This window comes from Balaenoptera ricei, chromosome 12 (genome assembly GCF_028023285.1).
Source record: "Balaenoptera ricei isolate mBalRic1 chromosome 12, mBalRic1.hap2, whole genome shotgun sequence".
In the NCBI taxonomy this organism is placed as follows: domain Eukaryota; kingdom Metazoa; phylum Chordata; class Mammalia; order Artiodactyla; family Balaenopteridae; genus Balaenoptera; species Balaenoptera ricei.
In genome coordinates this window covers 87,842,874-87,857,768 of record NC_082650.1, presented here as the reverse complement: position 1 = coordinate 87,857,768, position 14,895 = coordinate 87,842,874, and the positions used below count along the sequence as shown (strand labels likewise).

Sequence of the window (14,895 nt, the reverse complement as noted above, 5' to 3'; positions counted from 1 at the left end):
GTGAATCTAATGCCGTATGTTTGTGGAAAACAGAGGAACACTCACCTTTGGGATGATTAACTATTTCTTGTTTTTTTTTTTTTAATGATACAAATGAGCTTATTTATTTATTTATTTTTATTTTTGGCTGTGTTGGGTCTTCGTTTCTGTGCGAGGGCTTTCTCTAGTTGTGGCAAGTGGGGGCCACTCTTCATCATGGTGCGCGGGCCTCTCACTATCGCGGCCTCTCTTGTTGAGGGGCACAGGCTCCAGATGCGCAGGCTCAGTAGTTGTGGCTCATGGGCCTAGTTGCTCCACGGCCTGTGGGATCTTCCCAGACCAGGGCTCGAACCCGTGTCCCCTGCATTGGCAGGCAGATTCTCAACCACTGCGCCACCAGGGAAGCCCTATTTCTTTTTATTATTATTTTTTTCTTAGCTGGTTGTCTTTCACCTTACACTACCAGGTTGCATTTATTTATTTATTTATCTAGACTTTAATAACTTTTTTGGGAGGGGTAAGAGCACTTAGCATGAGCTCCTCTCCGGTAACAAATTTCTAGGTATACAGTACTGTTCGCTATAGATCTTGTGAACAGTACTGATCACCTTGCGTAACTGAAACTTCTCCATCTTGGGATTCCCCTGAATGTTTTGCTCTTGTAGCTTGGCTATCTCAATTCTTTAATCAGGTTATATTGTTATGTGGGAAGACTGAAGCATATATTCTGGCCCAATTTACCCTACCAAATTAATCTTTCTGAAAGATTTTCCCAAGAGTGAGAATTCCAAATTATTTGGAACTCTAGTAAGATTCACGTAACCTGAAGCACTAAGGGAAATTCCTAAAGAAAAACAATGAAGAGTTGTTTTTTATCGGGGCATTTGGTAGGAGATGCTTGTGAAACAGCCCACACTAAACGTGCCATGGAAATTGCTTAACTGCAAGTATCGTTTGCGTTCATTGAAAATGTCAGCACAGCGCTGTCATGAGGATTATTGAAGAGTATAACATTTCGGGCCTGGCCTGACAGGGACTCTTCTCATGTCTTGTGTGTCTGATTCACAGCACAAAGTTCCCTTTTTAGTTTCCTCATGTGCAGACCTGCGCCTGTGGTCACTAACCATTTACCGGAGGGAAGTGATTACAGCCTAAAAATAAAATATAACAAATCTGAGGGAGAGGCTAGGGTTTCAGCTCTGGAGTCTGTGAAGTGGTCAACAATCTGCTGTTAAACTTAAATACACGAAGGATAAATCGAGTCTTTTAATTGCTTTACTTAACCCAATGGTTGTGCCTAACGATTGCTTGCAATATTGGCCCAGTTGGGATGGAATTCAAGAGTAGTATGGAGGGATTCGATAACACCTTTAATATTAAAATCTTGAAGCTATTCAGAATTAGCTATTCCATATTCTTTCGTCAGTTTTACTATTATGTTGAGATTATGACATAAGGCATGTTTGCATATTTTCACACTGCAGATAAACAATTTGAATGTGGCCGTTTCAGTTTAGTTGTCAAAAGAGGGTGGGGAAGAGAGTTGTATTAATAAATATACATCACAGAGATCATCTCAAAACTTGCTTTAATTACTTTCTTAAAACTTTTCTCTATGATAGAAGCTTATGTCTCATAATGGTTCCTCTTTCTCCTGCATTTCCCTTAACCTGTTCTAAGGCAAAAGTACTGAGTTACCATCAAAAATAATAAAAACAGAAAATAAGGTAAGAAAGAGCAGCAAAAAAAGCCAGACTCAATAAAGAGATAATAGAATGCCATCCCTTTCACTTACGGTAAAACTTCAGGTTAAGTGTATTGATGGAATTGATTATAAACTTAGGCCCCAAACTATACACATACACCCTTTTAAACTAGTTTTCTATTGATTATAAGGAAAAACGATTCTTCTGAAATTTGGCTTTTACTAATTGACACACGCTGCACTCTTAAACTCAGAGTAGAAGTATGCTATTATATAGAGAATTTTATTTTGTGTTTTGAAGAATTCCTCATGTTCAGTATGGTACCGGGTAAGAGTCCTACTGCTGACAAATGTACTTTGTAACTCCTACATTTTTAAAGTGCAGGAAAGCTTCACAATTATTAAATAAAGATTATAGCTCCTAACCTGGTATACTCCTCTGGGGGAACGGTTTTGGATAAAAAATTAGCAGTGAAGGTTCTGTGACCCCTCGTTACCTCTTTGTTAAAATAGCTGTGTTCCCATTTTTTTCTCGTTTGGTCACTTTTCCATATTTTTTTGTTATATTCTGGTCCAATGTGCTAACCTCTTATTGTTAACCATTGTTTTTCTCCCAACCTAGGATACTCTGTAATCCTTCATCAGACGTATTAGCAAAGTATGAAGTGTACAGGGGTCCCTAGGGCAACTAGTAACAATTAAATGAAAGGCCTCTGTCAATGGGAAGTCTTTCAGCCTTTAAAAAAAAAAAAGCAAAACACCTAAAGGCTGTTATTTGGATCCATTTATGAAAAGAAAACAAACAAGTTCTATGTCTGTGGTAAATTACTGCTCTTCAACTTCCCAAAACCTGATCTTGAGACAAATGTTGTGTCATGAGTTTTGTCACTAAAGGTAAAGAGAACAATTTTCCTAATGCATGTTAGAAAACAAGATAGATACCTGTCAGAGTGGCCATCATCAAAAAGACCACAAATAACAAATGCTGGAGAGGATGTGGAGAAAAGGGAACCTCGTGCACTGTTGATGGGAATGTAAATTGGTGCAGTCACTGTGGAGAACAGTATAAGGTTCCTCAAAAAACTAAAAATAGAACTACTACATGACCCAGCAATCTCACTCCTGGATATATATCCCGAAAGAAACAAAAACACTAATCTGAAAAGATACATGCACCCCAGTGTTCACAGCAGCACTATTTACAATAGCCAAGACATGGAAGCAACCTGATGTCCATCAACAGATGAATGGACAAAGAAGATGTGTATATATACAATGGAAAATTACTCAGCCATAAAAAAGAATGAAATTTTGCCATTTGCAGCAACATGGACAGACTTGGAGGGTGTTATGCCATGTGAAATAAGTCAGAGAAAGAAAAATACTGTAGGTTATCGCTTATATGTGGAACTAAAAAATAAAATGAACTAGTGAATATAACAAAAAAGAAACAGACTCACAGATGTAGAGAACAAACTAGTGGTTACCAGTGGGGAGAGGGAAGGGGAGGGGCAGGATAGGGGTAGGGGATTAAGAGATACAAATTATTATGTATAAAATAGATAAACTACAAGGATATACTGTACAATACAGGGAATACAGCCAATATTTTATAATAACTATAAATGGAGTATAACCTTTAAAATTTTTGAATCACTATGTTGTACACCTGAAACATATAATATTGTACATCAAATATACCTCGATAAAAAAAAGAGTGATAAACAGAAAGCCTGTGAAACTGGGCAGATTTAACTGTGATTTTACAGGTAATAATAATTCCATAATATGTTATGTGGACTCCAGAGGATATGAAGAAATAGAAAAAATAAAGCAGGTGAAATGGACAAGAGAGAGAAATATTGCAATTTCTCAGGAGATAGCTGTTGTCCTTCTTCCCTTCAGGCCTTACCTCCTGTGTAACGCCATCCATCCCTGTGGCTTTAAGTATGGTTTGTATGTCAATCCCTCCCAAATTTACCTCACAGCCTGCCCCTCTTTTGTGTTCCATACCGGTATTTCCTAATGGCATCTTGACCTTGACATTTCTGTCTCTTTTCCACCGCAGCTGAATTCACTCCTCCTCAAATCTCCTTTTCTTCCTCTTACTGATTCATTTCAGTAAACTCACCTGTTACCCAGCTGAGCAAGGCAGCTCCCCCCTCCTCCCTACGTTCAGTCTGTTATCACGTCCTGTTGATTCTTTTTTTTTTTACAAGAAATTTTTTAAAAATTTATTTTATTTATTTATTTTTGGCTGCACTGGGTCTTCGTTGGTGCGCACGGGCTTTCTCTAGTTGTGGCGCGTGGGGGCTACTCTTCGTTGCGGTGCACGGGCCTCTCATTGCGGTGGCCCCTCTTGTTGCGGAGCACAGGCTCTAGGTGCACGGGCTCAGTAGTTGTGGCACGTGGGCTTCAGTAGTTGTGGCTCACGGGCTCTAGCGCGCAGGCTCAGTAGTTGTGGCGCATGGGCTTAACTGCTCCACAGCATGTGGGATCTTCCTGGACCAGGGCTCAAACCCATGTCCCCTGCATTGGCAGGTGGATTCTTAACCACTGCACCACCAGCAAAGTCCCCATCCTGTTCATTCTGGTGTCTCAGTTCCTTCCCCTTTGTCCATCTTCAGTGTCACCTCTTTAAGTTACCACCCTATCTGGCCTCCGAGACTATGAGCATGTGGGTGAGGCTGCCAGATGAAATACCGGCCATCCAGTTAAGTCTGAAGTGGGACAAATAATGAAAACATTTTAGTATAGGTATGCTCCATATATTGCATCAGAAATACATATACTAAAAATATTTTTGTTCTTTATCTGACATTCAGATTTCATTGGGCACCTGTGTTTTTATTTGCTGTATCTGGCAATCCTACATGGTATGAAGGGAGGAGAGGCTGTTTCATTATTTAGAGGGTGGTCAGGGAAGGCTGACCTCATGGGGGGGCAGTTAAGCAGAGACAGGAAGGTAGTGAAAGAGTGAAGCACGTGATCACCTGGAAAGCAGCACACGCCAAGGCCCCAAGGCAGGGGCGTGCTCAGCGTGTAGGAGGAACAACGAGAAAGAGCGGGAGACTGGAGTCCAGTGAGTGAGGAGGAGGAGGAGAGGGGGCACGAGCTCCTCAGAAATGCAAGTGTGCTTTATGTGTTGTCCGCATCTGATTTCTGAGCCTGCAAGCTCAAAGGCTAGACCTTGGACTCCGGTAAACTTCACCAGGGCAGTAGACGCTGCCCTTTGAGACCTCTTGGGAGATGCTAAAACCTTGCCCTCTAGGACTACCTACGGGAAGCCTTCTGAATTTATGTCTTTCAGTCACATATCTTCCCTAAAGACCTCTCAACAAGCCTTAATTCACAGGTAGTTTAATACTGTAATACTGAGTTATTCATGATACATTTAAGTACAAATGTGTGGAAACATGTGCACTTAGCAAAGTTAAAATATAAATTATATATCCACTAGGCAAATGATATATTTCCTTTCTTTGCAGTCAGTAAAGTGGTATATTAATAGCTTAAGTAATGTTAAGAACCCTCTACAAATTGTAAAGGTGTAATAGAACATGTATACATTTATTTTTCAGGATGCCTCTCATTTTGACTTTTCCCCTTTGTGGTGCGCAAGGAATGACTTCACTCCTGGTTTTTCCTAAGGCCAGAGGCCTCTGGGGCCACAGAGAGTGACTGGTCCGTTTTCTGTATGAGCATCGGCAAAATACACACATCTTTTAGGTATTCACTCAGCAGGGAAAAAAATGGAAAATTAAAAGAATGGATTTAACTGTTCTGGGCTTTTTAGCTATTTGAGAGGAGAAAGAAGGAATTGAACATGCCTTCCGTGATTAAACTGAAGACTTTTATATATGAATGGGTATAGAAAGACCAGAACAATGATGGGAAAAATATGTTTTAAAAGACACGTGATCTAATCTCCAGACTAGAATGCTTAACAATATAATAGGAGGCCCAGTCAGCAGGTGAAAACAAGCACAAGGATTTAGAGATTAAGGGAACAAGTGATTTTTTTTAAGCACGTGTTTCAAACTGAGAGTGTGGACAAAGTATATTTCCACTAAAGAATGAGGAGAGTATCATAGGTACTCTATTATTTTGCTTAGAACATGTTTTTGAGAAGGATGTTCAATATAGAGAAAAAAGCTGGACTATGGGAAACGAGTCTTATTTCAGCTTTGCCATTGAGTTACTATGTGATCTGGGGGAAAATCACATAAGTTCTCTTGAATGATTTGTTCTTAGGCCCTCAGGTTTCTAATTTTTAGAGGGAGAGAAGGGTAAAATGTATGTAATTACATACATTTGTAAAATGTATGCGCCACCAGGGAAGCCCTGTGGTGAAGTTTTAATAATTACTTTTGAAAGGTTCCCAAGAGCCTTTGAAATGACACTGCTGCCGGGATTCTCCTGTCTACCTGACAGGATGCTTGGATATTTGGGTCTTATCAGTAGTTCTTGAAGATAACACGCACATTTACACAAAAAGTATGCTTTACTTTATATTAAAATGCAAGAGTCAATGCTTAAAGAAATGAACATATCCAACTTTTAATAGCCACTTCTACTGTGTTGCCATTTTTATGCAATGGACCATGAGACTCATGCATTCAGCTTATTGTGCCTTGAGTCTTCCCCCAAAGAATTAATATTTAGTTGGTTTTTTAAACTTTGAATTGAAGTTGAATAAAATTGAGTTAAGGGGGCTTCCCTGGTGGCGCATTGGTTGAGAATCTGCCTGCCAATGCAGGGGACGCGGGTTCGAGCCCTGGTCTGGGAAGATCTCACATGCCGCGGAGCAACTAGGCCCGTGAGCCACAACTACTGAGCCTGCGCGTCTGGAGCCTGTGCTCCGCAACAAGAGAGGCCGCGATAGTGAGACCCGTGCACCGCGATGAAGAGTGGCCCCCGCTTGCCGCAACTAGAGAAAGCCCTCGCACAGAAATGAAGACCCAACACAGCCAAAAATAAATAAATAAAAAAATTAAAAAAAAATTGAGTTAAAATTGAATATATATATATTCTTTTTCAGATTCTTTTCCATTATAGGTTATTACAAGATATTGAGTATAACTCCCTGTGCTATATAGTAGGTCCTTGTTGTTTACCTATTATATATATAGTAGTGTGTATATGTTAATCCCAAACTTCTAATTTATCCCTCCCCCCGTTTCCCCGTTGGTAGCCATAAGTTCGTTCTCTATGTCTGTGAGTCTATTTCTGTTTTGTAAATAAGTTCATTTGTATCATTTTTTAGATTCCACATATAAAGTGATATCATGATATTTGTCTTTGTCTGACTTACTTCACTTAAATTAACATTTAGTTTTCATTTGTTTTGTTCAGCTTTTCATAACAGAGCACATATTCTAGAGATATAAAGCTATATTTGATTTTCATAAACTAAATACTTTAGTGAAGAAATACTTTCATAAATATTGCTGGAAATGTTCAATTTTCTTCACTTCAAAGTGACAGGTTTATTACTTTGACATCATCATATATTCATTAGATCCTCAGAAGAATTTAAATAAGATATATACTGTTTCCAACTTGGCAATAAGCTAACATAGCTTCCACTCATTACCGAAGTGTCACAGTAGGAAGTTCCTTCCGCAGTCTGGATATTTGCTTTGCCAATCATCTACTGGGGTTTCCCTACATATGTTGTGAAGAATTTAAAGGTAACCTCATTTTCTACAGTCATATAGTCATTCAAAGTCATTGTAAAAATTTGATCAGAATTTTGGTGTTTTGTTTTGCAAAAATTATTTTTAGCTTAAAGTGTTTTCTCACAGACATGCTGTTTTGTATGACACACACCGAGGTCCACAAATCTTAGGTGCACAGTGTAATGCATTTTTGCATATGTATCTACACATCTGTGAAACTGCCACTCAGATCCAAATATAGAACTTTCCATAACCCCAGAAGGCTTTCCTGTAACTACTCCCAGTTGACACCCCACCAAGCTAATCAGTACTCTGACATAGATCAGTCATGCAATCTCTTGAACTTCATATAAATGGAATTCTGCAGCTTGTGTTCTTTGGGGAATGGTATTTTTTTCCACTTAACGTTGTGTCTCTGAGATTCATCCAGGTCATTGCATGTAGCAGTAGTTCATTCTTTTTTCTATGCTTTTTCATTGTATTTACCACAATTTGTTCATTTATCCTCTCGTCAATGGACATTTGGGTTGTTTCCAGTTTTAGATTATTATGAGTTATGCTGCAAGGAATATTCTCTTCTAAAAGAGCCATTTACACCATTTTTGTACTCATTTCTCTTGGGTCACTGAATTTCCAGGTCATAGAGTTCATGAATATTTAGCTTTAGGAGATGCTGCCAAACAATTTTCTAAAATGGTTGTACTGATTTTCACTCCCACGAGCAACGTAGAGGAGTCTTCCTCTTGCTCCACATCCTCATCAGTATTTGAGGCTGTCAGTTCTTTTATTTTTGGCCATTTAGCGGTATACCATTGTGGTTTTACTTTGCATTTCCCTGATCACTGATGATGTTAAGCGCTATTTCATATGCGGGTTGGCATTTTGGATATTCTCTTTTGTGAAGTGCTTAGTTTTTAGGCACATTTTCAAAATAGGGTTTTCAATCTTTTCCTCATTGATTGGTGAGAATTCTTTGTATGCTCTGGATATGATGCTTTATTGGATATACGTATTGTAATGGTCTGTGGCTAGCCTTTTCACTCTTCTAATGTTGTCTTGTGATTATTAAGATTTTAATGAAGTCCAGTTTATCAACCTTTCATGTTTTCTGTGTCCCTATCAAGAAATATTTGCTCCCCTCAGTTCAAGAAGATTTTATGTTTTTCTGTAGTTTGTTATTGTTTTACCATTCATGTTCAGGTCTAAGATCATCTCTGATTAATTTCTGTGCGTGGTTTGAGGTAAGGGCTACAGTCCAGTGTTTTTCTTTTTTTTAAAGTATTTGTTTATTTATTTATTTATTTTTGGCTGTGTTGGGTCTTTGTTTCTGTGCGAGGGCTTTCTCTAGTTGGGGCAAGTGGGGACCACTCCTCATCGCGGTGCGCGGGCCTCTCACTGTCGCGGTCTCTCTTGTTGCGGAGCACAGGCTCCAGACGTGCAGGCTCAGTAATTGTGGCTCACGGGCCTAGTTGCTCCGCGGCACCTGGGATCTTCCCAGACCAGGGCTCGAACCCGTGTCCCCTGCATTGGCAGGTGGACTCTCAACCACTGAGCCACCAGGGAAGCCCCCAGTGTTTTTCTACATGGACATTCAGTTGATCCAGAATCACTGACTGAAAAGACCATCCTTTTCCCATCGAATTGCAGTGGCCCTTTTGTGGTAAATAAGGAGACCACATGTGCACAGGTCTGTGTTGGGACTCTCTGTCCCATTAATCTATTTATATGTGCACCAAGATCACGTTATAAAAATCCCTGGTGTCCAACAGTACATGTTCTCAGGCTTGTTCTTCTTCAGTTTTGCCTTAGCTGTTCTAGTTTTTTTGGAGTTCACCTTAAATTTGAGAATCAGCTTGGCAGTTTTCGCAGACACAGACACACACTCACACACACACACACACACACACACACACAACCTGTTGGGATTTTAATTGTTATTGCACTACGTCTAGATATAAAATTGAGAATTGACATCTTAACAATACCGAGTCTTCCAGTCTAAATACTTGGTTAACCCACTCAGTCATTTAGGACTTTAATTTCTCTCTGCAACATTCTCTAGTTTTCAGTGCAGAGATCTTGATGAGATGCTTGGTTTTTATAAAGATGATGATGAACTCAGATAAAAAATGGGTATGATTTCAATTTTCTCAAAAAATGGGTAGTGTTTACAAAAGACCCAATTTTATTATTATTTAGGACCTGCAATCATGTTAAGATCTCTGAGACAGGAATTTCCAAAGTAACTAAGTAATCTCTAAAATATTCAGTGCTATATATTTTAATTGTGGGGATTGCAGTTTTTAAATCTAAGTGGTAGCACTATTTATAATCCGATTTATTCTTCTGGTTAAATATATTAAGCTGATGCCCTGTCACCACCCTTGAAGTCTTTGATGCATTTGTTAAATGAAGGGCTGAGAGGCTGAGCATTTGACCCGGAGAACCGACAGTTTCCACTTTCCATAGAGCAGGAGATCAGTTTGGTTTTCAGCAGTTTATCTCCTCTCTGTCATAAAAACTTTGAGGTCATTATACCCAAACATGAATTTTAGACATTTTAGAAAATTAAGGTTGTGATTGCATGATGCCAAAATAGTTCATCAATTTAGCTTAAGAACTGTCCAGTTGTACACTTGGCATATTATAAAAACTAGCTGCAATTTTATCTGAATTGGCTATTAATTTCCTAGAATCTAGCCTGAATTAAATTTAAACAAACCCCAGATAATAAGAAATTAGTGTATGTATGTACATTACTATATTACTGTGTTGTGGTGCAGTGAATATGTAAATTCGCTGTAAGTGGAGGCAAACTTTATCTTTTATTTCTTTGAACATAGTTAATTGCCTTAGCATATAATTAATACTTTCTCAATGATTTTTATCTCATTTATTTTTCATTATAGGCGACTTTGGTATGGCAGAGGTCTTTGCTTTCGCTTTTTAGTTTTATTTTAATAACTTAGTTCAGGCTGCTCTAACAAGAATACCATAGGCTTGGAGGCTTAAACTACAGACGTTTATGTCTCACAGTTCTGGAGGCTTAGAAGTCCGAGATCAGGCTGCCAGCCTGACCAAGTTCTGAGGAGAACCCTCCTCCTGGTTTCCTCACAAGGCAGAGAGAGAGAAAGAGCTCCTGTTCCTCCACCCTTTTGTAAGGACATCCATCCCATCACCAGGGCTCCACCCCTATGGCCTCATCCAAACCTGATTCCCTCCCAAAAGCCCCATCTCCAGATACCACCACACTAGGGATTAAGACCTCGGCATATGAATTTAGGGGGGGATACATTTAGTCCAGTGCAGTCTCCTTCTACTCTAGAGTTTAATATCACTAATACCTAAACCTGAATCCAAGGTGTGTGAAAATAGTAGTAGGTCACTTCTTCTAACATTAGGATATACTTTGAATATGAAAATTTAACGATATTAAAGCTAGCAAATTTCCTAATGTCAAGTACAGAGTGACAATTAGAACATGAGAGCAAACAGTAGCTAACACTGACAAGCGTTCCCTGTGTACCAGGGACTTCACATACATAACCACGTGTATTCCTCACGAACACACTGTGAGGTGGGTAATACTCTTATCCTTATTTAAAAGAAATTTAAAAAAGCGGTTTAATTTCTTTCCATTTTATCTTACATTTCTGATTGTATCGTATGATTCAAATTTATTTGAGAAAAATGATAGACGATGTAGTGAAAATTCTCAATACCTTTTTTCTTTTAATAGGAAAACAATGTCCTATACTGAGGAAAGAGGGACACCAGTTTACACCAGACTACAGAGATAAAGTTGAAGTTGCAGGTAAGCATTACAGTTCTTCACAAAGAAACATTTTTGTGTAAAATTATCACCAAACACGTAGTGTATTGTAGGTGACTCCTTCACGTTGTAATTTAAGATAACACCAATACTAAAAAATTAAAAGCAAAGAAGTCAAATGATGTACAAAAATTTCTGAGCGCAGAATTCTACATCATTTAATCTAGGACCACCAACAACTCAACCTCTTGGAGAACAAAAGTTATTTAAAATTTTAGAAGTTGTATCCATTGTAGAAAATTTGAAAAAAAGAAAAGAAAATGTATGAGAAAGAAGATCTCACTACCCAAATACAGTCATGATTCCCTTTTTGCAACATTCTTATCTTTCTCTTTCTCTTTTTTCCTTTCATCCCCCGTTTTCTCTCCCACCCTTCCCCCACCCACATACGCACACGTAATCCTAATACATATACTGCATTTGAAATCCGAGCATTTCCCCACATCAACATATATTTTTCTAAAGCACGATTTCTTTTAAAAGGCTGCTTAGATTTCAATTGAATGGCTGTAGTATTTTTTACTTAACTAATTCTCTGTCTTTAGCTATCAGAGCTGCTACAATAAACTACTCTGATTACTTATTTAGAATAATTCCTAGGCCAAAGAAAATTAATACTTGAATCTTTTGACATGTATTTCATCCTCCTATATCCTAAACAGAGGAAAAAGAAATCAAGAAATGTTGCTGATCCCACAAAGAGCAGATTTAACTTGAAATAAGTCAGTCTACAGATAAGGACTACAAAAAATCCTATTTAAAAGTCGGTATCTCTGTGAATTTACTAAATTTAATAAAACTGCTGGATTAAGTCATTTGTCACATTTCTCAGGTTTTGACCTAGGAGAGCGCTTTTCTCTGAGACGTGTGTTTTGTGAAGGTGATAAAACTTGCTTCAAATTGGGAAGTTCACTTCTTATTAGAGACACCATGTAAGTAAAATAATAATTTTTCTCTACATCTTTAAAAAATTTATTTATTTTTATTTAATTTATTTATTTTTGGCTGCATTGGGTCTTCGTTGCTGCGTGCGGGCTTTCTCTAGTTGCGGCGAGAGAGGTCTACTCTTCATTGCGTTGCAAGGACTTCTCAATGCGGTTGCTTCTCTTGTTGCGGAGCACGGGCTCTAGGTGCGTGGGCTTCAGTAGTTGTGGCTCGTGGGCTCAGTAGTGGTGGCGCACGGTCTTAGTTGCTCCGTGGCATGTGAGATCTTCCTGGGCCAGGGATCAAACCCATGTCCCCTGCATTGGCAGGTGGATTCTTAACCACTGCGCCACCAGGGAAGCCCTTTCTCTACATTTTAATAATACAACATAAACTACTTTCTAAAGAGATTCCAAATAATTTGTTTAAAAATAAAAAGTCTTGTTGACAGTAACACAATCACTTGAAAGCTGTGGTAAATGTGTTGTTTGATTCTTTGTGGTTTTTAGTAATCTTTACAAACTGATCTTGTTCTATAGCGTAAATTTACATGTATAGATAGAGGCATAATCTTTACAGAATAGTAAGTAAATTTGTTTTTGAAGAAATATTATTTATGTTTAAATAGACATAACCAAAATTAGATTTTAAAATGTGAATTTTAAACATAAGACACAATGTAGACTTAGAGACAAAAGAGTGATATTTATTATATTTATTTCCACATGCTTCATGCATATAGATAAGCTCCATGGTAAATTAAAATAAAAGAACTTAACCCTTATTGTATATTCATTTTATATATTGTATAGAGTATATAGTAAAGAAAAGCTTTGTTTTTGGTCTTGTTACTCATTTCATTTCAAAATGAATTTACTGAAGGGTTTTTTTTTAATTGTTGGTTTGTTATCTTTACTATACTTTTTCTTCTGATAAATATGAGATTAAGAATAATGACTTGCCATTTAAATACTGACAATTTGTCAGCAATTATACAAGGCAATAATAATTCCCCATATGGTTGGCTATATGTAATTGGAGGATGGATCAATAGTAATTCAGAAAGCTTGAGTCATCAGGGAGGCAAATATACCGTATATGGTCCTGATATTCAGCCTTTGAGTCCAAGATGAACATTCCAGGGTGTGAATACACTGCAATGAATAAAGCGTCAAATTCTGTTTGATTTAATATGCAACACAGATGTTTTTGTGTGAAAACATACATGGATGTTTTCACTTCCTGATGGGTATTCTAATATTTAAGTTACCAGACAGGGTTGTTGAGAATCTCAGCATTGAAATTCTCAAAGGGAAATAGCATTAATTATCTCGTTGCCTATCCTTAGGTGCACTGTATAAACCAAGTTCCTAACTCCCTGAGCAAAGTTTCTTTTAAACTTTCTATTTTGTGATACTTTAGATACTTTTAGTTTAATGATATGGTTCCTTAAAAGTAAACTGCTCAGTAATTGCTAAGAAATCAGAGGGCTAAGGAAGAGGGTAATTTGATACCAGGGGATGTAATGGGCGATTTGTCTGGTGGAGAACTTCAGCAGATGTCACTGTACAGACCTATGCTATTGTGGGCGTCTTAAGCCTGAAGGTGGCTTCACATGCAGGCATTAAACCCTCAGGGCTTGACAGCTTCCTATTTGGGTATTCATATGCAGCAAAGAAAAGTCAACATGTATCTCATCTATATTTCATATATATTGGTTTAGATGTTTCTTAACTACCAGCAGATAACTTTAATTAATGAATTTAAGCAAGGCAATAAATTCCCTTCCAAAAATTAAAATGTATTTTCTCTCTCGCCCTTTTCCTGATGATTTAAACCCCTCTAAGTCTGGCCAGGTGGCTAGAGTACTGGAGAGACAATCTTTGAAAATTCATTGAGCCTGTGTATAAGAAGACGTAGCGAATTTTAAGTAGCTACATTGGAAAACTTCCTGCCACATTTAGACATTGCCATTCTCTTTTGAATACGTATGATAATAAATATTAGGTACTACTTGAAATTTATTTTCCGACCTCTGGCTCTAAATCACGGTGTGAGTGCCGGGCAATTGATGTGCATGAAGTCTCAGGCTCTGTCAGCAGAACCCGGTCCCTCCACTGCAGGAAACTGGAGGGGATCTGGTTAAGCTGACTAGCGAGTGTCAAGTAGCTTGGCCCAGCTCCACTTACATTTCGCTCCGTGAGCCAAGGATGCTAGGATGCTTCTCTCACATGATGCCATTCTGATTCTTCAATGAGACTGGAGTAAAGTTGCAGCTATTTATATATTTGTAAATGAGCCATCTTGCAGAATCAGCATGGGAAAAGGCAGATGCTAGTTTATATGGAAATTGGGACTCTTTCTGTGCCTGAGCTTGTTTTTATTGTTCTGGCACCTTCCAGGTGAGGTTTATGAGGGGAGAGATCTCATGAGTTGTTGGTCAGGTACCCACTGGGCACACTTAGTGCCTTGAGCCTGGCTTAATGTGAGGACCCAAAGGCAGCTCTTGCAAGGGTCCTTCAGATCAACACTGTTGTACCCAAAAAGGTGGCACAGGCTCAGGGAACATCTGACAAGGTTTCTATGTTTGGTTTTCTTTTCTCTTCATGTCCATTCTTTAGTATTCCTTAGGATAGCAAATGGTAAGTATTTGGGTGCTTTAAAAGATTCTGGGTGGCATGCTAACCAGTTTTCTAGAATTAGCATCTTTTTAGAGGAAATTTTCTCAGCTTCTTGTATCTACAAGTATCTCTGGTTATGTGAAAGAAATAATT

General features: G+C 38.3%; 1 protein-coding gene across 2 annotated transcripts in view; it reads left to right on the top strand.

Annotated features, from left to right (window-relative positions):
• The window catches only part of COL19A1 (collagen type XIX alpha 1 chain), a 373,303-nt gene that overhangs the window by 14,092 nt on the left and 344,316 nt on the right, over nt 1-14,895 (top strand). For both annotated transcript variants that reach the window (XM_059942115.1, XM_059942114.1), the window contains exons 3-4: nt 11,105-11,179; nt 12,030-12,129. In XM_059942115.1, the coding sequence (XP_059798098.1) occupies nt 11,105-11,179; nt 12,030-12,129 (175 nt within the window). The remainder of the gene's footprint in view (nt 1-11,104; nt 11,180-12,029; nt 12,130-14,895) is intronic.